The sequence below is a fragment of the Arvicola amphibius genome, chromosome 4 (assembly GCF_903992535.2).
Source record: "Arvicola amphibius chromosome 4, mArvAmp1.2, whole genome shotgun sequence".
NCBI classification, from domain to species: domain Eukaryota; kingdom Metazoa; phylum Chordata; class Mammalia; order Rodentia; family Cricetidae; genus Arvicola; species Arvicola amphibius.
Genome location: NC_052050.1, coordinates 36,746,193 through 36,770,479, shown reverse-complemented (window position 1 = coordinate 36,770,479; position 24,287 = coordinate 36,746,193). Strand labels below are relative to the sequence as shown.

The 24,287-nt window shown below is 38.8% G+C and overlaps 1 protein-coding gene across 2 annotated transcripts in view; it reads right to left on the bottom strand.

The window, feature by feature from the left end:
* Aatf (apoptosis antagonizing transcription factor) overlaps window positions 1-24,287 on the bottom strand; it is a 105,714-nt gene that overhangs the window by 77,267 nt on the left and 4,160 nt on the right. For both annotated transcript variants that reach the window (XM_038328811.1, XM_038328812.1), the window contains exons 3-4: window positions 22,272-22,703; window positions 21,698-21,835 (exon numbers count right to left, since the gene is read on the bottom strand). In XM_038328811.1, the coding sequence (XP_038184739.1) occupies window positions 21,698-21,835; window positions 22,272-22,703 (570 nt within the window). The remainder of the gene's footprint in view (window positions 1-21,697; window positions 21,836-22,271; window positions 22,704-24,287) is intronic.

Sequence of the window (24,287 nt, the reverse complement as noted above, 5' to 3'; positions counted from 1 at the left end):
ATTTGTTCCTATTTTGGTACAATGTATCCCTAAGGGGTTTCAATGAGTTGTGAAACAACTGTTATTCACAAGCAAAAAGAAAAGAAAGAAGAGAGCAAGAAGGCAAGACTAACTGCAACTGCAGTACAGCTAAGGAGCTCGCTTCTCACACTTTCACCATGTAAATAATGCACAGATCCTGCGGGAACATGCCAAACACCAGGATTCTTAATTAATGGAGCTCTTTAATGTGCAAATCAGGAACAAATTGCAAGTTCTGACTTGCATTGATTATGAAAACATTAATTGAATGAGCAAGACCTATGAAAGACAGAAACCCAAGTCTTCCAAGAGACCAAAAGAATATGGAACTCTGGAAACCAGACAAGTCTGACTGTCATCTGAAGTGCAAACCTGCACCTGAGTGCTCTCCAGAACACACTGAATTAAAAATCAAGTTCGATCAGAAAGCAATCACTATAAAAGCCTCTATTCCACTACCATAACACATTAAACAGAAAAGTGAGCATCTGCTCCTGAATCTTACATAGACAGTTTTAAGGAAAAACAAAAATAAAACACCGTCACCACCAAAACATTATATTTACATTTATATTTATATATACATATACACATATATAATGCAAGTAGATATACATATATATATATATAAAACAATGCTGTCTCTTTAAAAAGAAATTCATTCTATATAAATTATAGCCATAAACTTTTCCTGCAGTGCAGCCTAATTAATTCTTGTTCTATATACAAAGGGAAATGCTGGGTGACAAATGGGTGTGAAGCCAGAAAGCTGCCAGGTCTGCAAAACATTTTCTACTTCAATTTATAAGCAATTTTGCAGTAAATCATCAACCAGAACCTGGAATCTCAGGAATCTCTGAGTGTCCAAACCACATTATATCACTTATCAAAGATGGAAGGAAAATAGTTTAAAGACATCTCATTTTTCAGTTCTAACCCACATCAAAATCCAGAAGCTTTATATAATCTATTATTCTCTTCTGGGTAAGGTTTTAGTGCCAAAGATATATATTTCAAGCAAAAGTGACACTATAGGTTGATGCAGATCATCCCTCTATCCCTAGAAGCACTGTATCATGTATCCATTACCATAAGAAATATTCCTGAGTTATCTGGGAATAAGCACACAACTATTTACACTCCCTCCTCCTTCAATACAAGCAAAACGCTCACAATCAAGGCAAGCTGAAGGGTTCACCAGTAAGAGGGTGGAAAACAGGTGGGAAACACTCCAAGAAAACGAGGCTACTGGAGAGGAAAATGAAAACTCATTCAAGACAAAGAAAAAAGCTGAGCTGCCTCTTTGTAGTCAAACCCTTCCCTCACCCTTAGCCCACTGGCTGCCACTGAGTTGTTCTCTTCTCCATAGTTCCAACACTCCCCCAGAAAATCACATAAAACCTTTTGAGGTTTTCAGTTAGCATAACACCACTGAGACTGGTTCCTTTTTATTGCTGAGTAATGTACCACAATTTGTTTATACATTTGTTCAATTTGTTTGAAGGACTTTTGGGCTGTTTCCAGGTTTGCTGATTATGAATAATGCTGGTGTAAACGTCTATGTGCCAGTCTTTGTGTGAACATGTTTTCATTTTTCTAGTGAGATCTAACAGTGGGATCACTGCATCTTGATCATGTGGTAAATGCATGCTTACGTTTATTTTTAGAAACAAAACTTTTTTCTAAGCTGTTTTTACAAAATGGCTGTACTGTTCTGCATTCCTACCAGAAACCTAGGAAAACCCCAAGTTGGTGTCAGTTGTTTGTCTTCCATACTCTAATGAGAATACAGAGGAATCTTCAGTAATGATTGCATGAATATGATTGGGTGAGATGTCTTTCCATCTACTTATATGCCATCATACATTTCTTTGTTTATTTATTATTTTTTATTTCATTTATTTATTTTACATCTATTTCTTTGTGTATACATGCACATGTGAGCATGCACACAGCATGATGCATGTGTAGAGGTTAGAGGACAACTTTCAGGAGTGGGTCATCTCTTATACCAACATTGGGTACCAGGGAACTGAATGTGTCTTCAGCATTAGTGACAAGCATCTACCAGCTGAGCCATATTACTAGCCCTTGTCCTTTTAATTTTTAAATAAGTAATTTTACTATTGCATTTTGAGAATCTTTACATATTCTAGATGTACTTTTTCTTTTCTTTTTTGGGTCTGGAATATGATTTGCAAGTGTTTCTTCCCAGTCTGTAACTTGTCTTTTCATTCTGTTAACACAGAACAAAAGGTTCTAACTCAGACAGCACGCTCATTAATTTCTTCTTTTATGGACCGCATGTGTCTGTGCACCACATGAATGCAAATACCAACAAAGGCCAGAAAGGGGCTCCAGATCCCCTGGGACTGGTTACAAAGGGATATGTCTATGTGCTGACAGTGGGAATTGAACCTAAGTCTTCTGGAAAAGCATTCAGTGTTCTTAACCACTGAGCCCTCTCTCTAGTCCCACGGATACTGTGTCCAAGAAATCTCTACCTAACCCAAGATCATAAAGACTGTACTCACTTGTGGTCTAGAAAACACATTAGTTTTATGTTTTACTGTAAGTTGTTATAAACTAGTTTGGATTGATTTTAATATAAAGCATGAGACATTGGTTGAGGTTCATCTGTTTAATACTATTCTCTTGTTTTTTATAGATTTATTTATTTTTATTTTATGTGTATTAGTGTTTTGCTTACAGGCAAAATATGTGAGTAACTGGTACCCTCAAAGACCAGAAGAGGGCACTGAGTCCCCTGAACTGTAGTTACAGATGGTGGTGAGCCACCATGTCGGTGCTGGGATTCAAACCTAGGTCCTCTGGAAGAGCAACTAATGCTTTTAACCACTTACCCATCTCCCCAGCCCCTGAAGACTATTCTTTTGCCACTGTAAAAACTTGCATCTTTGTAAAAGTCACTTCTGAACTGTTAATTTTTTAAAGTAACTCACAAAGGAAGGACAAACTCACAAAGCAATTCAATTCTACAACGTAAAAAGACAATGAAATGCACAATTATTAGAATGTCTAAAATTTTATACAGTGGCCAAATCAAGTGTTTCTAGAAGATATACCCACTTCTGGGTTCAAAAGGATGTGATCACTTTGGTAAACAGCTGGGTTGTTTAAAAACACATTTAACATGTGATCTAGCCATTCTATTTTCAGTTACCCAGAGAAATGAAAATCTGAGACTACCCAATTATACATATATGTTTGTGGCAGATCTGTAACAGTCCCAAACTAGAAACAAACTTTGGCATGAGCATTCAAGTGAATGCTGTTTAATATTAAGGGGCAATGAACACATATCTGGTGAAAAATAAGGGTTGTGATGGTGCAGACAGATTAGTGGGAGCTTGCTACACAAGGCTGGTAACGTGAGTTCAATGTCACACAAAAAGGAAGGAGAGAACTGACTTCCTAGTGTTGACCGCTATAGGTGCTGTGGCACATGGAGTCCCACTGCACCCCTATCTATACACATATCATGTACATATATACACATTAATGAATAAATATTTTAAAAGAAAAATATGCATCAGTCTCAAAAGAATTATGTGAAATGAAAGCATGACAAAAGAATATAAACTTCCAGGGGCTAGGATGTAGTTGAAAAGACTGCTTAATTAGCACTTGGGAAGCAGAAGTGGATCTCAAGTTCAAAGCCAGCCTGGTCTACAGAACAAGTTCAAGGACAGCCAGGGTTACACACACACAAAAAAAAACCCTGCCTCAAAAAAAAAAAAAAAAAAAAATCACACATACACATAAACACCACCACCACCACCAACAAAAAAACAAAAACAACAAAACAATAAAAACCACAGACCAAAGTTGCATTCAAAATGCAAGGCTTTTAATCAGTTTTTTTGGTAACTTACTCTTAAAACTTAAGTGAAAAGGGTTACTGAAAAAAAAACGATACTAACACGTTGTACTGGAGTTAAAGCAAAAGAAAATAACATCAAGAAGAGCAGGAATGCACTTCAGAAAACATGAAACATGCACATCTTCCAAGAAATAAGACAAAAATAGAACAAAAGTCATTAAAAAAAAATCAATAAAAAGGGTATGAAAATTCAGGAAATGTCTTAGAAAATGAGAGAGGGGAAAAAAAGAGGAAATGAAAGAAAAAAAACTATAGAGCAGTCTAAAGCCAAATAAAAGGTCTCCCAGGAGCGGAAAACAGAAGGGAGAAAGAAAATGAAATAATTTCAAGCTGATTTTTTAGAATTAAAAACTGAGTTTCTAGACATAAAGTCCTCTAACTACCCTGTGTAATAGATGAAAACAGACTTATACTAAGGTAGGTAAAGACAATTCAGAACTCTGTCAAGTCTCCAGTTTCTGGGGAGCAAAGGGGCACAAGAATCAAAATGGTTTCTTCTTTGTCAATATTAACTCGAATCTGGAAGACAAATGAACTCCACAGAATCTTCACACTGTCAATCAACTGTGATTGACTTAACAGACTTAAGATATTTATAGATAACCAAAATCTAATACAAAAAATAAAAAGAATAACAAAAACAACAAAACTAAATCTTGTGTTCCCTTTATTATCAAGCATGAAGCAGTTTGCTTCAGGAAACCACAGAAGCACCGGGCAGTGGTGGCGCATGCCTTTAACCAGGACTCAGGAAGCAGAGGCAGGCAGATCTCTGTGAGTTTGAGGCCAGCCTGGTCTAAAAGAGCTAGTTCCAGGACAGGCTCCAAAGCTACAGAGAAACCCTGTCTCAAAAAACAAAAAAACAAAAAACAAAAAACAAAAAAAAGAAGCAAGAAACTGAGGTGATCCCTGGATAACAGTTATGATGGATGCCAGCATAACAGATGGGCCCCAAAGAGGTGCAGATCACAAGTCAAAGGCTCTAGGAAAGACTTCTTTGAAAAGACAAAGTATTTGATGCAATTAAACTTTTTATTTATTATTTTTATATGTATGGGTATTTTGCCTGCATGTGTGTCTGTATACAACATTAATGCCTGGTGCCCAAGGAGGCCAGAAGGTGTTGGATCCTCTTGGACTGGAAATATATGTAAATTTAGAAAAAAGAAGAAAAGAAAAAAATAAGGGGCTAGACAGGATGAATCTGTTAAATGTACTGGCTGCTCTTTCAGAGGACTGGGGTTCAATTCCCAGGACCCACATGGCTGCTCACAACCACTTGTAACTCCTTCTTCTAGCCTCACTGGGCACACACACTGTGTATAGAGACATACATGCAGGAAAACATCCAAGCCCATAAAATAATACAAAAAAAAGTATTTAAAAAACATTTTAAATCTTTTTGAGATGAGGCATAGTACTGAACATCCTAGGTTCAAATGATCCTAGTCCCCTGGGATGCTGGGACACAGGTATAACCACCAAGCCTGACTTTCCGGTAAAATATTGAAGGAAATCCAGACAACTAGAAAAAAGTTGAGTTACAACACAGAAAACTACACCAGATGTGGTGACTTCTTGTAATCACAGAGCTTGGAAGCTGGAGAACTGTTAGAATTTTGAGGTCAGAATGACCTACAGGGTGAGTTCCAGGCCAGCCTGGACTTCAGAATAAGACCATGGATGGATGCATGCATGCACGGATGTATGGGCGGGCAGGTGAGTGGGTGGACAGACACTGTCTATATGAATGGATGGATGGAACCACTAACTCTAGCAGAATATGTAGGAAAGAAAAAATCACAGATGTATACCTTGCATATACAATTATTAAAACATCAGCTGTGAACAATTCTTACACAGGCATGATAATTTGAACACTGAATATTGATTTAACCAATTATAACAGTCAGAAAGGGGCAGCTAAACAACATGAGCAGAAAGTATATATGAGTGCAACAGGAGCAAAAACTAAATCTTCACTTTGACATTTGAGAGTCCACAGACAATGCTTAAAACTAAAGAAATCAAGTATAAGTACGGTAACTGGAGAAAGAAATCTATATACTTATAAAAAGTTTACTCAAATTATTAAAAATTGTAATTGATGTTGTAGGGTAGTGATTTATAGCAAAAAGGCAGTACACACAGCAGACAAATGATTTCCATGACAAGTTCTATAGAATGACCACTCTCTCTTACATTCATTCATGACTTGGATAAAAATTGAAAGGGAAAAAAATTCTAGGAGCTAAAATGTCTATAAAACAAAAGCAAGAGAGCTTTAAATGTCCATAATACACTATAAGTAAATTAATTATATACGGAAAGAGCATTCAGAAAATAAATGGCCTTTCAGAGATTCAAAATATAATTAAAAGGCAAAATAAAAAAGAACCAGAGGGGCTGGAGACACGGCTCAGTGGCAGAGCACCTGACTAGTACATACAAGGCCCTGGGCTCCACCCAGAACCACAAAAACCAAATAACTTTCTAATTCAGCAATCTTCCAGAACATAGACAGAAAAAGTCAGCAAATGCAGGCAAATATTAAAGGACACGTCTGACATGTGACAGTTTAGTCAGATGGAAGGAAGGCAACTAGCAAAGACACACTAAATGATTTTCCTAAACTGGACTCTGATCTTCATAGTGAAAGGACTCAGTAAGGCTCAACACTGCTGTTCACACCGAACACCAAGACTATCTCAGGGCAATGAGATACAGCAGCAACTACCTTCTTATTGAAAACCTTTGGGTGGGAGAAGATAGTAGGGTATACTTGGAATACTAACCATTCCTAAGCTTGTCAGAATCTCCAAATATTATTACCTTACATGGTTGTAGAAGGAGCAGCAGGGCTGCATCCCGCCACCCGGCTAGCTTTCCACCCGAAATAAATTACACGGAAAATGTATTCTTTTAAACACTGCCTGGCCCATTAGTTTTAGCCTCTTATTGGCTAACTTCTCACACATCTTGCTTTAACCCATATATGTGAAAGACATGAGACGAAAAAATGATCTTAGATTAACCTGGGATCCTAAGATGACAAGTAGTCCTTATAAGAGGGAGGCATGGAGACAATAATACAATTGGACTATGTAAGTCAAAAAAGAAGTTGGAGGTATGGACCTGATAGTTCTGATAACAAAAGAAAAATGTGACCTCATGCACAGAGGCAGCCAATGAAAGCTGAAACATCACTGTGCCAACACCTTTATTGACCTCCAGAGCAGTAAGACAAGAAGTCTGTTCTGTTAAGTTGCCATACTTTTGATAACTTGTTATAATAGCAAAAGGAAATTGATAAAAGGCCAATACTTTCATGCCTAGAATGTAATTCAACCTAGAAATATGTCCATAATCAATACAAAATATATCATTGTGGGCTACAGAGATGGCGCGAGAGTTAAAAGCATTTAACTCCCAGCACCTACATCAGGCAGCTTACAACCCCTATAACTGCAGAAACAGGGATCAGGTACCAGGCACACATGGTGCACAAACACACATGCAAGCACTCACACATAAAATTAACCAATCTTTGCTGTGGGACAATGGTTTGTATCCTGTCAATTGTATTTTAATAAAATGTTGATTGGCCAGTAGCCAGGCAGGAAGTAGAGGCAAGGCAATGAGAACAGGAGAATTCTGGGAGAGGAAACAGTCAGTCTGCAGTTGTGACCCAGACAGAGAGGAAGCCAGACACAGAGCAAGCAAGATGTGACTGCCTCGCCAAAAAAGGTACCAAGTCACATGGCTAACACAGACAAGAATTATGGGCCAATGTAAGTTATAAGAGTTAATAAGAAGCCTGAGCTACTAGGCTAATCAATCTATAATTAATGTGTAGACCTCTGTGTGTATTTCTTTGGGACTGAATGACTGCAGGACCGGGTGAGACAGAAACCTCCTGTCAACAAATCTTTTAAAAAGAGGTTGGAGAAAAAGCTGGTAAAGACACTGGTTGCTCTTCCAGAAGACCTAAGTTAAATTCTCTGCACCCACATAGCAGCTTACATCCAGAGGATCCAGTACCCTCTTCTGACCTCTACAGGTACCAGGCATGCATGCAGTACAAAAACATACTCATAGGCAAAACACTCATATACATAAATATTTTTAAAATTAAATTAATTTCAAGAAAATAAAGGGGCTGGGGAAATGACTTGGTGGGTAAAGTGCTTGTGTAACAAGCATGAAAACAAACCCAGATGCCCAGGACCACAGCACACATCTGTGACCCAGCACTGGGAGGCAGAGACAGGTGAATTCTGGAAGCTCAACATGCAGTCTAGTTGAAAAAACAGAAGCAACTGAGGAAGACATCCTAACATTAACCTGGCAACTACACATTCAAGGATAAACACACACAAAGAAAAATTATTTTCTAATTCTTCTCTGTCTTGGTACTGTTAATGTGATGATAATAACACTAGAATGTAGTCTGCTCATTTTCAACTCTTACGGTTAACATATGCATAAAGCACTGAGGTCCTGGTTACATGAACAGAGGAGAAAGCAAAATTTTAGTGGGACAACTATGTAATATCAGAGATTTTTTTCTACTATCTCCTCATATTCCACATTCACAATCGGTGACCTTGCTGTCTCTATTTTAAAAAAAAGTGAATGAACCAAGATAGTTTTTATAGGCTCCTTTCCACTTCCGTCTATCACTCTGCTCCCGCCCCACCTAATCTGTACATACATCTTTCTAAGGCCACTTATGCACAACCCCAACTCTGTTTACTACTTGAGCAAAGTGCTATGCAGATTTCCTCTTCTACATGCCCAATTCCCATCCACTGAGTCATTATCAATATGGAAACATTACTCCCACCTTCAAAACTTCTCTTGGCTACAACCTCTCTCTTTTGTCTCATTTCTCTGTCCTTTTAAATCGACATCCGTTAAAGGAGTTTTCTATGCTGCCTCAAAATTCTTTCCCCCATTCTCTCTTGGATTCATTCCAGTCAAATGTATAATCCTACCAATCTACTGAATCTGCTTATCAAGGTTACAGATGACCACCATGCTCTTAAATTTAACAGTCAATTCTCAATCCCAATCCTAGTTAACCTGTCAGTAATATTCTCGTCCTTCACATCAGAGAGTAAATAAGTAAAAAAGTATAAAATGGCTCAGTAGTAGAGCACTTGGCTAGCATACCCTAAATTTGGGGGTGGGGGTGGGGACAGAGGTAATCAGGGAGAGAAGCACAAAGCAGACATGTATACAAACAAATGAAAAATTAAACAAATAGAGCGAGGGAACTTGAGATTAGCACAGTGGTAGGGTATTTGCCTAACACGCTCTACCATAAGCACAGAATAAGAATGTAAGCAAAGGAATACTGTTTTCCTGAGTCCTTCTGCACTATTTATCATATTCATGCATGACTTTAATAATGCAATTTAAGAATAAGTTTTAAGTCATAAAAACAACTATAATAAAGTAAAGCAGCATCCGAGACAACAGTTAGGTCTAAAAGTCTAACCATAATGCAAACCAAAGCTCTGACAAAATGACTCAGAAATTCCTGAACACCATTGAATACATCAATGTGTGGCCTCTCAGAAAGTACAATAATATAGCCTGTTTTTTTACCCCCAGAACATTTAGGGATGATGTTGTACCAAAAAAAGCCTTGTTGTTACTTTACACATTAAATCCAGATTATGAGAAGCTTACTGGAATCTGTCTGCCTGTCTTTGTCTCTCCTCCACACACATGCCTCCAGGCATATACAGTCAATTGAGCTAGTTAAATATACATATATAGTTAAATATACCTATCAGAGGCTCCAACATACAATGGTCTATACTTCGAAACTATTAATACTGTGAAGGAGTAACCCCACTGTGAAACACTAGCGACATATCAGGACTGCTTCCTACCCCATGCCTCACTATTTCTATTTTATTTTTATTTAATAGTGCTAGAGATTGAACTCATAGCTTTGTGTATACTACACAAGCACTCTACCACTGACTTTTCTCCCCAGTCTTGCAGATAAAAATGTTACTAAACTAGGTGTGGTGGCACAGACACACCCAGCAGTCAAGGCTAAAACAGGATTACAAATTCAAGGTCACTCCTAATTTCACAAGGAGCTCAAGGCCAGCCTGGGCTACTTAGTGAGACCCTGTTTCTTACAAGGCTTTAATCACTCAGAGGCAGAGATAAGTTCTAAGCCAGACTAGTCTACATAGTTCCTGGCTAGCCAAGGCTAGATAGTAACCCTCTTTCCAAATGAAAAATTCCTTTTGCCATGGAAATGAATTATCTGACCAGCTTGGTTTTAGCACTTTTTAAGCTGCCATTAGTTTTTATTGCTTTGTGATTATACTGAAGCTCATCTTTTCAGGGCCCGTAGAATCAAGGAATAAGAAACTAACACCACCACATTGGGGGGAGAGGCTATACTCACTAACATGTGCCAATCCCTAAGGTTTGATCCCAAGAAACAGAAACACACACACACATACACATGAGAAGCAGGGGTTAGAGTTCCACCACATCATTATATTGGAAAGTTCTTGCTCTGTGACCCACCTTAGTTTCTATATAACATAAATACCTGGTGAACCAGGTTAGAAAAAGTAAGTAGGCATTTATCGGGACCAATATTCCTACACAGAAACCCTTCTCCAAGAACAAACCAGAGCTTACACTGCAAAACCAAGTCAACAGGTATTATATAAATATCAAATGAAAAGTTATTCAAAAATGATTGCTTTCATTTCCCACCCACAGTTGAGGAAATATAAAAGATCAATAATGCCTTGTGGTGGCAAGAGTACAGGAAAAGGAATGTTACAGACAAGAATTTAAATTGTTATAATTCCTCTAAGGAACAGCATGGCAATATAACCCAAAAAGCTAAAAAAAGAAAACAAAGTACAATTCCTTTGTCTCAGCAATTACATTTCCAGAGAGACCTTGAACAAACCAAAAGGCATCTCTAGCTACTTGTGACTTTTTTGTTGTCCTGTGGTACTAAAGATTGAACACAGGCTTTGAGCATGTCAAGCATGTAATTTACCAACCCAAAGATCCACCTGTCTGCCTGCCAAGTGCTAAGATTTAAAGTAAGTACCATCATGCCTGGTGAAAATACAAGCGTTAATGAGGTAATTTTACATTCTTTTTTCGTATTATGCTTATTTGAAACACATGTAGCTACCAACCCTAAATTGTAAGAAGGCATCAGATCCTCTGAAACTAGAGCTACAGACGGTTTGTAAGCCACCAAGTAGGTGCTAGGAACTGAATCCAGGTCCTCTGCAAGAGCACAAGTGCCATCTCTTCAGCCTCTAACATTTAAGTAAACAAAGGTTTGTTTTTTGAGGGCAAAACTACATGGAGAGTGACCCCAGCATGGAGGAACCACCATCCATAGCTATGCACTCAGCAGGTGCCTCTGGGGCATGCGACCACTGCAGCCCAAGGAGCAGTTCAGAAGCAGGCCATCAACTTCACAATGGTAGGCTATGTTAGCAGTAGGAACAGCTCACCTGCTGACTAGTGACAGAGCTCCACGGTCCTTGACAACTCTTCTGCCAATATTTTGGCAAATGCAAATCTCATAAATCCGGATTTATGATACAGCTAGACAGGAAGATTGTAACAGATATAGCTCCAGCTCCTATCTACAAACAATTACAGTCCCAAGTTTCTTGTCCCTTGTGAATCTTGCATCATTTGAAAATGTCTAGGTAGGCTGGGCATGGTGGCACATGCCTTTAATCCCAGAACTCAGGAGGCAGAGGCAGGTGAACCTCTGAGTTTGAGGCTAGACTGATCTACAGAGCAAGGTTCAAGACAGCCAAGGCTAGAGAAAAAACCTGTCTCAGAAAAGAAGGGAAAATGAGAAGAAAAGAAAAAAGAAAGAGAAAATATCCATGCAAAGTATCCGGAAGTGCCAGAAACCACTTTCCCAACAATTCTATTACTGGAATTGTAGCTTGGACCTATAGTGAGAAAGACACAAGAAACTCAAGAAGAACCTGACTCCGGTCACCTAATCTAACCAGGTATGGAGAAGATTACAAGTGCTGTAACATATCTGGAGCATTCTACTCTCACACAACAAAGCCTCAAAAGTGTTTGATCAAGCCATCTACATAGTTACCCATCCATCTCCCAGTAAGAGCTGGCGCTAGGCGACGATGGCACATGCCTTTAATTCTAGCACTTTGGAGGCAGAGGCAGGTGGGTTTTAGGACAGCAGCCTGGTTTACAGAGTGAGTTCCAGGAGAGCCAGGACTATACAGAGAAAGCCTGTCTCAAACAAAAAACAAACAAAAAAAAGAGAGAGAGAGAGCTGGAGGGGCTAAAAAAGATGGAACAGAGGTTAAGAGCACTGGCTGTACTTCCAGAGGTCCTAAGTTTTCTTCCCAGTAACCATATGGTGGCTCACTGTAGTCCCATTGGATTTGATGCCATCTTCTGTGTGCAGACATTCATGGAGACAAAACATCCACATATATAAAATACATAAATAAATAAACCTTTGAAAGAGGAAGAAGAGGAGGAGGAGACCTGGAAATGCAGACAGTGGTAGAGGGCTTGCCATAACACACAATGTGAAGGGTTTGAAGCCCAGCACCAGTCAGGAATAAAAGGAAAAATATCTGCTATTGTAAATGTCCTAGTCCCTAATCCTTGGTCTTCTCCCTTAGAATCTTTATACACTTAACTGACTGGTAGAGCCAAAGCTGGGCACGGTGGTACACACTGGTGATCCCAGTATTCTGGACACAGAAGCTACAGGATCACCAGCCTGGTCTATATAGCAAGTTCCAAACAAGTGAGAACAAGACTCTGATCTAAAGAAAAACTTTACTCAGTGACTGAAGCACAGTGCAAGCAAAAGGACTTGAGTTTGGATCCCTAACACCTATGTAAAGACCAGGAACAGCAACCCACACACAGACAGACACACAACACTAGTGCCATGGGTGAGACACAGGTAGATTCTGGAGGCTCACTAGCTAATCTAGTTAGAATGAAACAGAAGTTCCAGGTTCAGTGAGAGACACTGTCTCAAAAACAAGGTAGGCAAGTAATTGAAAAAGACATCCCAGCTACATGTGCATTCATTCATATGAACATGTAACATGTACACATACACACAAAAGAGACGGATGGAGGGAGGGAAGGAGGGAGGAAGGAAGAAAAGGAATATATAAATAGTAGAGCCAATTGGACTTTAGTGGCACATACCTATAATTTGAGAATTTGGGAGGCAGAAGCAGGAGGATCAGGAAATAAAGGCAGTCTTGGCTGCATAGAGATATTGAGTTTGAGGTCAATCAGAGATATGAGTTTATCTCAAAAGATAATAATAATATTAATAGAGGAGCCTCTGCACTCAATGTCAAGTTTTCCATAAAACTATTTCAAATTAGTCATTTCTGAAATGTAAGATTTCCCATCATTCTATTAAAATGTGTAATTAAATTTAAAAATAAAAATGAGGGATACAGGAGAGAAGAGTCTGTGTCATTGACAATACATACTGATTGCTTAAAGAACAAGGAACCAGCTGGGCGGTAGCAGCACCTTTAATCCCAGCATTCGGGAGGCAGAGCGAGGTGGATCTCTGTGAGTTCCACACCAGCATGGTCCAGAGAGAGTTCCAAGACAGGTTCCAAGGTTACAGAGAAGCCCTATCTTGAAGAAGAAAAAAAAGAACAAGGAACCAAATAATACAGAGTTGAGATGTTTCACTGTATAGTCCTTAGCATTTTGTTTTATTTTTGTTATTGTTATAGAGATAGCCCTGGCTGTCTTGGAACTCAATCTGTACACCAGGCTAGCCTGGAATTCAGAGATATGCATGTCTCTGCCTCCAGAGCCCTGGGATTAAAGTCGTAAACCACATGCCATCTTTCCTTAAGCATTTTTTGGTTTTTTTTTTTGCTTTGTTTTTTGAGACAGTTTCTCTGTGTAATAGCTCTAACTGTCCTGGAACTAGCTATGTAGAGCAGGCTGGCCTCAAACTCACAGAGATCCGCCTGCCTCTGTCTCCTAAGTGTATGCTACCAACACCCGGCAAGTTTTATTTTGAAGTAGACAGTGAATTCATATAGTTCAAAAGATGCTAAGAAGCTGGGTGGTGGTGGTGAAGCACACCTTTAATCACAGCACTTGGGAGGTAGAAGCAGGTGACTCTCTGAGTTCTAGGCCAACTTCGTCTATGGACACCCTGGTGTTCCAGGCTATCAGGACTACACAGAGAAACCCTGTTTCGAAAAACCAAAAATAAGTCTCCAAAAGTAAAATAAAAATATTGCTTAATACAATTTCATGATTACCCAAAGTTTATTAAAATTTGAAATTTTCATTTATTTTAGTTAAAAAATTTTAACACTTATTTATTGGTGGAGTGATGCATGTATACCACAGCATGCATGAAGAAGTCAGGAGACAATTTGAAGAAATCAGTTCTCTCCCATGGGCTACAGGGACTGAACTCTGGTTGGTAGGCCAGATGGCAAGTACCTCCACCTGCAAAGCCATCTGCTCAGCCCCAAGAAGATGCCATTCTCCAAGTGCCATGGTCAAATTATTATTAGATATATCAGTCTATGAGGCTACAGCCATGGTTCATCCATTAAGAACACTTGTTGCTCTTTCAGAGGACCAGGGTTCAATTCCCAGCAGCTCCATGGTGGCTCACAACCATCTGTAACTCATTCCAAGATATCCAACATCCTCTTCTGACCCCTGTGGGCATTACACACACCGGGTACACCTACATACTCAGGGATAAAATAAGTATATGTAATAAAAATAAAACTTCAGTCAGGAGGTAGTGGCACATGGCCTTTAATCCCAGCACTTTGGAGGCAGAAGCAAATGGATCTCTGTAAGTTCGAGGCCAGCCTGGTCTACAGAGCTAGTTCCAGGAACGCCAGGGCTACACAGAGAAACTCTGTCTCGAAAAAAATATAAATAAATAAAATTTCAAAAGGACATTTAAATTAAAAACAATAACAACAACAAAACAGTCTATTCAGCAGGACATTTTGGTGCTTGCCTTTAATCCTAGCACTCAGGAGGCAGAAGCAGGCATATCTTTTTGAGTTTAAGGCCAATCCAGTCTGCATAGCCAGTTGCAAGACAACTAGGGCTACTAGTAAGACCCTATATCAAAAAGCAAAATAAAACAAAGAAAAATCTATTCAAGTCAAAATTATTGAGGGTCTTGGAAAAAGGGCAACAGAACAATGAGGGAAGTGAATAAGAAAATATACTTTACTAATAGTAGAATTTGCTTTTAAATTCTTAAGCAAGTCAAAAATTTTAACAGTTCCTCTACATTTACATTATATTATATGTATTCCTGGTGTTTTGCTTATGGGAAATATCAAAATGTCAACCATTGTTTCTATTAAAGGTCTTTAATGATATTGCATTTTAGACCTGTAATGAAACATGGTGCTTGCTGCAGTTTGTAATGCATCTCATTAAACACATTAATAACATGCATTTAACTAAAAGGTCAGCTTACTTTGGTTAAAGTTTAGCTTTCCTATAATCACTTCATTTAAAGCTGTATAGCAAACTCTGGGAAGACAACAGAGTACCTGTTATAAAAATGCTCTCAATTCTCCCATCTGTCCAAGTCAGTCATTCTTACTAAAAATTAAATGCCCAGCTATGGTAAAGCTCAGTGGCAGAAAACTTGTTAGCATGCACAAGGCCCTGGGTTCATTTTTTTTAGCACTGTTAACAAACTTGTCAATATTTTTAAGTGGAATAATGGTTACAATATTGGTTTTTTGAGACAGTATCTCACTATATAGGCCTGACTGCCCTGGAACTCGGAGATCCACTCGCATTAAAGGTGGGGGCCACATGCAACTAGTAATAAGATTTTAGGGCTGGAGAGACAGTTCAGTGATTAAGTGCACATGATACTTTTGCAGATGTTTGATTCCCAGCACCCACAAGGTGGCTCACAACCTAATTCAACTCCAGTTCCAATAGATCCAGTGCCTTCTTCCTGCCTCAAAGGCAACAAGTACACATGTGGTACATATAAATACATGCAGGCAAAACACACATAAAATGAATCTTTTTTAAAAAAAAAAATTTAAATCCTTATCTTTTATGCATGCACACTGAAAGATTGATTGAAAAATGAAAGGACATACATTATTTACTTCACAGTAGTCCAGAAGAATTAAGTTGTCAATATAAAGATAGATGTAGTAAGCGTCAATTCCAGGCAGGTGGTGGTGGTGCACACCTTTAATCCCAGCTAGTGATATGAAATGGGGGCTCACTGTGCTCACCTTCCTACTTTAATATAGGCTATATACATAATGTAGTTTGTAAATTCATCTGGCATGTTCTTAAATAATCTGCCTTCTTCCTTGCACATCATTATCACCAACATAAAAGGCCTAATTCCTGATGTTGTAAGACTTGTTAAAGTCAGAAGGAGAAAGCTAACATCTTTGGAGAAGTAGCTTTCTGTAAAAAAAAAAACAAAACAAAAAAAAAACCTTAATTTTGTTAAGGTTATTCTATGCTTAATCTTAATCTACACAGACATTAGGAAGTCACTTCATGGTTCAAGAGATATAATTGCCAACATGCAACAGCAAAACACCTGGAGACTAAGTGCAGGTACTAGAAAAGTCAAGGAAATACTACATTTCTGAAAGGTAGATTTTGACATACAAAGACTTGGTTCTCAGGGGTCTACAGTGCTAGAATATAGTTACAAGTCTATTGTTTTAAAAGTTATGGGGCTGGAGAGATGGCTCAGAAGTTAAGAGCACAGACTGTTCTTCTAGAGGTCCTGAACTGGATTCCCAGCAACCACCTATAATGAGATCTGGTGCCCTCTTCTTGCCTACAGTATACTACAGAACACTGTATACATAGTAAATAAATAAATCCTTTTAAAAAAGCTACCAGAAAGAGAGTAAACCATGGTACAATAACACATGCTGAGCATTCACAACCCACAACCTAAGGAAAGAATCCTGTATTCATTGTTTACACTGGTAGAGAGAAAGAGCTGGAGAGATGTCTCAAAGGTAAAAAGTGCTTATCACTCCTGCAGGACTGAACTTCAGTTCCCAGCATCCAAGTAAAGTGGATCACAACTGCTTCTAACTACAGCCAGGAGATCTGATGCCCTCCTCTTCTGGTCTCTAGAGGTACCTGCACTCATGTGCACAAATGCACACACATAATTTTAAAAATTAAAAATCATATATATATATATATATATATATATATAGAGAGAGAGAGAGAGAGAGAGAGAGAGAGAGAGAGAGAGAGAGAGAGCTTGTGAAGAGATCAGCAAGGTAGGCAGTGTATTTGGTGTTACCAAAGCCCAAAGCCCAAGAAAAATACTATGACTAAGTGAGATGACTTAGCAGGTAAAAGTACTTGTATTTCAAGTCTGATAACCCGAAGTCACATAAGTACAGAAGGAGACAAGTTACTGAACAAAGTTCTCTGACCTCCACATATGGGTTGTGGAATGTGTGCACTTGTGATTGCTTGCTCGATCTTTCATGTTCTCATTCTCATTCTCTCTCTCTCTCTCTCTCTCACACACACACACACACACAAATATTTTTAAAAAAAATCTTCATCGATTGCTTCTGAAAGGCAATAAAGAAATCATTAGAAACCTACCTTTCCATAACAGTTTAAAAGGACAAGGTTTATAAGTATTACACTAGACACTAGTTAGTTTAAACTACATAGGGATTCTGAATACTTGTAAGATTATAAAAAATACTGCAGACAGTGGGGATGGTAGTTATACCAACGAGAACCATTCATACAGCTGAACATTGCCAAATGTCTTTCAACAGAAAAAGATAACTCTGGTACCTAACTGTTATGGTGGGATGTGTGCCAGACATTGTACAATTAAGATGCTTTACATTGATTATGTCCTTTAATCCTCACAACCATATTATCCCTATCTTACTATGAAGTAACCTGGCCAAGACCACAGAGCTAATCAACTGCTGAGATGGTCTGTTAACCTAGGCAGAGTCTAGCACACAAGCTTGTACTCCTAGTACAAATGTACTAGTAGAAATGGAGGCAGGAGGATCAGAAGTTCAAGGCTATCCTTAACTCCAAAGCAAGCTGGAGGACAGCCTGGCTACATGAGACACTGTCCCCCCCCAAAAAAAAGCTAAAAAAGATTACCTTTAATTTTTTTAAATTAAAGAGGTAGAGGCAAAAGAATTAGTTCAAGGTTATCTTCCACTACAAAGCTAGTTCAAAGCCAGGCTAGGATGCATGAGACCTGTTTAGACCTGTTTAAAATTAAACAAACAAACCTAAGCAGTCTAACTTTAACTAATCTATAAAACTAAGCAGACCAGGCATGATAGCTCATGCTTTTAATTCTAGACCTCAATATGAATAGGCAGGTACCAGTCTGATCTACATAGTAAACCAGGCCAGCCAGGGTTATTCAGTGAGACTTAGTTTCAGTTTAAAAAAATAAATAAATAAAAATAAAATAAAAATAAATGCAAAAACAGAGTGAATAAGAATTAAAGAGAGTAAATTCTACTGTTTGATCTGAAATTAGTTATAAATTTGGCCTGTTTTATGCCAGTCATAATAGAGCTATATAAACTGGTTATTCAGAATAACATACTGGAAAAATTATGAAAACTATCCAGATGGTGTATATATAAAATATTAAGTCATATTGTCATAAGATGGAAGCAAACAAAACCTGGCTCCCTTCAGATGTGCAGAAATTCTGGTTATTAGATCCCTATCCTCTCAGAATGTAATACTAAATATCCTTCCTTTTCCCTCTTCTACCACAACCTACATTGTCAGACGAACAAACATCTGTCAGAATGACTGAAGTTCACCAAGAGGAGGCAATTGGTTAAATGTAAAAGATTAGAACGATCAGAGTGTTATAAAGCAGAATTAAAGTAATATTCAAGTGACTAAAGAAATTATGTGATGCTATGGTATTCAAAAGAAAATAGTCCCCAAAGGGGGTGGCACTATTAGGAGGTGTGGTCTTGTTGGAGGAAGTGTCACTGTAGGGGCGGGCTTAAGTTTCCCTCAGTATGACTTTCTGTAGACTTCCTGTTGCCTGCAAGTTGTAGAACTCTCAGCGATTCCTCTAGCACCACATCTACCTTAGTGCTGACATGCTCTCTGCCGTGATGATAATGGACTGAACCTCTGAATCTGTAAGTCGCCACCTCAATGAATGTTTTCCTTTAAATAAGAGTTGCACATGGTCATATTTCTTCACAGCAACAGAAACCCTAACAAAAAAAGATGCTAACCCAGAAATATCTGTATTTTAAAATGAGTGTTTATAAAGACTCAGATAAGATCAGTGAGTAATAAAATGAAAAAGACCTTAAATCTAAAATGTTTAAAACAGCTGGATAGCCGGGAAGTGGTGGTGCACGCCTTTAATCCCAGCACTGGGGAGGCAGAGGCAGGCATATCTCTGTGAGTTTGAGGCCAGCCTGGTCTATAAGAGCTAGTTCCAGGACAGGCTCCAAAGCTACAGAGAAACCCTGTCTTGAAAAAGCTATAAATAAACAAACAAACAAACAAAACAGCTGGATAGTGGTAGCACAGGCTTTTAATCCCAGCACTCAGAAGGCAGAAGCAGGTGGGTCTCTGTGAGTTCAAGACCAGCCTGGTCTACAGAGTTCTAGAACAGCTAGAGATATTACACAGAGAAACTGTCTCAAAAAATTAAAAAAAAAATTAAGACATCTAGAGCAGTTAGGTCTCATCTAAAGGCAGCCTCAGAAATGAGAATACTAGGGCACTAAAAATAGCAAAGACATGCCCCAAAAATCTAAAAACAAACAACAACAAAAAAAAAACCCCATGTACTTAGGGAAAAGAAGTCAGGAGAAGAGGTCGGGCGGTTTCTTTTCTTCTTTTGAAGACCTCACAACACATACAATTCTTAAGAGAATTTTTAAAAGGTTGCCCAGATTTCACAGAAAACAAACTTTGAGTATAGCAGGCCACAAAACAAAAAACTGTCTATAGGAAATCATTCTAACCACATATTCTACAAAAACAAAAAACAAAAACAAAAAAAAAAAAAAACCCGCTTTTGCCAGGAATGGAGGTACATGCCTTTAATCCTGGCACTGGAGAAGTAGAAGACAGATTTCTGTGGGCCATCCAGGTCTACATAGTAAGACCCCGTCTAAAAAAAGAAAGTCCTCAAAGTTGCACATACACATCTTGAATTGTTTTCAAGTGATCCTATTTAGAGGCAGTACTAAACTAGATGTCCTCAGTGTTCTTCCAAACCTAAGTCCATACTATAAAGAGTTATTGTGATAGTTTGAATGTAATTGATCCCCATAATCTCATATGGCACTATTAGGAGGTGTGGCTTTGTTGAAGTGGGTATGGCCTTGTTGGAGGAAGAGTGTCACTGTGGGGATGGGCTTTGAGGTTTCCTACGCTCAGGATACCACCCAGTGTCTCAAAAGACTTTCTGATGCCTGCAAGATGTAGGACTCTCTCTCAGCGACTATTCCAGCACGTCTGCCTGCAAGCTGCCATGCTCCCCACCATGATATGACAAACCTTTGAAACTGTAAGCAAACCCCTTCAATTAAATGTTTTTCACGTAACAGTTGCAGTGGTCACAGTGACTCTTCACAGCAACAGAAACCCTAACTAAAACAGTTACCATTTAGTTTTCATAATTTTTTTGTTTTTGTTTTGTTTGGCAAGTTGCTTACTCAGCATGCCCTAAATCCCTAGGCACAAGGGATACTCCTGCCTCTGCCTCCAGAGTAACCAGGACGGCAGGTAGGGCACTAGCTTTAAATTTGAAAATGCAAACGGAAACGTCTCAGTGTACAAGTTAGGAATAACCATGCCAACCAGGGCACATGTTTTCCTGTGCCCTGGCACTCTGGTGTCACTGGACATATAGAAGGCAATATTATTTGACAGACTCCTAGTTTAAAAGGAAGAAAAGCTGGAGTTTTACATCTGCTAGTCATGAGCAAACTCTTTTGGGTGAACCACTGTCTCTAGTTTTCTCATCTGTAGAGTAAAGAAATTAGAAGCCAAATAACTTTTAAATTCTTTTTCACTTTACAATTCTTTGGGCTTATAGTTAAGTGATTCTCTCCCCCTGTAGTCAGTTTTTTCCCTCACTCTTTGTTACCCAAAGATAGGAATAACACCATTTAACTTGTTCTAAAGTCCGCCCTAACAAAGGAACGCATCCTATAAGCTACCAGGACTGAGTTCAATAACTCATTCTTTCCCTGTTGTCCTAAACCTATAGATTTTTAAATAGTTTTCCCTAATTATTTAAGAAGTAACTCAGCTAGGAGTAGTGGCACATGCCCATAATCCCAGCACTTGGGAGGCAGAGGCAGGTGGATCTCTGAGATCAAGGCCAGTCTGGTCTACAGAGCAAGTTCCAGGACACCCAGCACTACAAAGAAAAGCCCTGTTAAAAAAAAAAAATTTAAGAAGTAACTCAAAAAGCCAAGGAAGAATGTCAAGTAATATCAGAAAACAGACATGGCTCAAGCACCCGATCTTACTTCAATTTCATTTGATAACGCTGTTATTCTTAAAAGAACTGCTGATTATTTAGCCTTTTGGATAAAAACAAGTGTAAATAAAGAAGTGAAACTAATATTCTACATGATAGTATCACTAAATGAAAATAATCTTATTTTTTTTTACATCCAACTCAGTATAACCCCAAAATGATATGAGTATTCTTACTATTTTTTAGAGCAATGGCAAATTCTGGGCCACCTTTGTCCTTGAAGACTGGAAAGACATTTGGTTGAGGCAACTGATTGGTAGTCAACAGAGCTTTCTGTAGTTTGATCCTTCCTTCCAAGAGCTGGTCCCACAACGCTGAAGAAAAAAGTGAAAGAGAAGCCATCTCTTAGTCAGGAATTCTTTCTAGGGACTAAGGAGGAAGAGGAAGAAGCACCAATCTCTAAGCAGCATGCATTATGATGTTCATGCCATAGAAGCATTCGCCATTCTAGAAAATAAAGTCTCCCTCTCTTGATGGAAATACTTGCTGTGAGAGGAAACCCTAAAACATGACAAAAGGAGAGAACATGCTCCTCTTCAATCTTCCCCAAGGTTAGAGCAGAGCCTGCTAAGCAGCAAAACAAGAACTAGGGTGCAGGCTTCTGGGTAAAGTGAGGTATGTCACAGACTAATCACAAGGGGTATTGGAGAAACAGAACAACCAAAATCAAAAAACAGATTAACGTAGAAACTCTAAAAGAAACAAGCAAGTAGCGAAAGCACACACACACACACACACACACACACACACCTATCTGATTCTTCACAGCTCTTCCTTTCTCCACTTCCTCAGAAACTTTGACACTGGAGAAGGTCATCACCACACCGTCATCTTCACGGCTTCTGTCTCCTTCCCTGTCTTCTTCACTCTCACCTTCTAAGTTTTCCTCAACATCTCCTTCTTCCATGCCACTCTCTTCCTCTTCCTCACCGCTCCCAAGGTCATCCATTCCTTCCGTAAATTTCTCAAAATCACTAATGCCCTGGAAACTGAAGCCTGGCATTTCTGCAGAACGCCCTCTGCCCTTCTTCTGAGGCAGACTGATCTTCAAATCATTGTCAGCATCCTCTTCCTCAGTAGCACTTTCCTCCTCCTCCTCCTCCTCCTCCTCCTCAGATCCTTCCAGGCCCAGGCCCTCTGAATCCCCATCTCCAGATTCTTCTTCATCAGATATTTCTTTGTCTAAATCACAAGGAAAAAAGGGGGGGGACGGGGTTTACCTATAGAAAATACCAGGGCCACATCTTTCATTTCAATTAATGAACTGTAGCATCTACTATGAAAGCAAACACGTTATTTGCTCTATTCAACCGAACAAACATTTGCTATATATGTACTATTTCTAAAATGCTAAGGGGAAATAAAGACAAACAGAACATGAGTTCAATCTAAAAAATATAGTGAAGACACAGACACAAAAGGTATAACTACAGGAAAAAATAAAAAGTGCTTTGAAAAAACTTCATGCCAGCCATGGTGGCTCATGACTATAATCTCAGTACCCAGGAAGTTGAGGCAGGAGGATTGCTTGAGTTCAAGTCTAACTTGGTTTATATAATGAGCACAAGACAAGCAAACCTTGTCTCAGAAAAACAAATAAATAAAACATTTCAGCTGGTGTTTGGGAATTAGACCAGTGGTGCAGAACTGTCTGTAATCTGTCAATCATGTGTTAAATAAACGCTGATTGGCCAGGCAGGAAGTATAGGCGGGAAAACCAGACAGGAAGTAGAAATGATGCAATGAGAACAGGAGAATTCTGGGAAGGAGGAAGTTGATTCCTCCAACTCCTGCCCAAACTCCAAAGAAGCAAGATGTGAGCTGCCCTGCTGAGAAAGGTACCAAACCATGTGGCTAGCATAGATAAGAACAATGGGTTAATATAAGTTACAAGAGCTAATACGTAGCCTGAGCTAATGGGCCAATCAGTTTTATAACTTATGGAGATCTCTGTGTGATTTTCTTTGGGGCTTGCTGGCTGTGGGGTACTGGGTGGGACAGAAACCCCAAAAAGCAGGCCCTGATCATGTTACAGACCAGTCTTCCCAAAGCTACATCTGAAAAAATAGTTATCATTAGCTATTCCAAATGCATAAAATAAACACCTATCATGTGTCAGCTATCAAGACTAAAAGAGGGTTTTAATATCTGCTGTGCTGGTAAGTATGTAACTTGTTTATTTTATTATAGAAGACCAGAGTTAAGATACTTTGGACTTTTAAAGATTTTGAAGGTTTTGTGAAGTTGGATTGTATTTTATAATATTAATATGAGACTTTAGTGACAACATGTAGAAAGTTATGGCTTAAAATGATGTGTCTGTATGTTAAATTGACAAGGGATAGACTGTACTGGTTAGTTTTAACTTTCAATTTGATACAATTTGACACAACCTAAGCTCACCTGAGAAGAAAGTCTTTTTTAGTAAGGGGTATAGCGTCTCACTATTTCTGGTAGACAAGGCTGACCTCAAACTCAGATACTCATTTGCCTCTGTTTCCTGAGTGCAGGTATTAAAGAAGCATGCACCATCATGTCCAGCTCTGGGAAGAAAGCCTTAATGAGGAATTATGTAGACCAGGTTGATCTGTAGACATGTCTAGAGGGATTATTTTGATTGTTAATTAATATAGAAAGACCTAATCCATTGTAGACAGCACCTATGCAGAGGGTCCTAACAATGTAAGACAGGAAAAACAGAAAACTAGCTGAGAGCAAGCAAGTGATCTGGACCTGATATGATATGACCAGCTGCTTCCAGCTCGT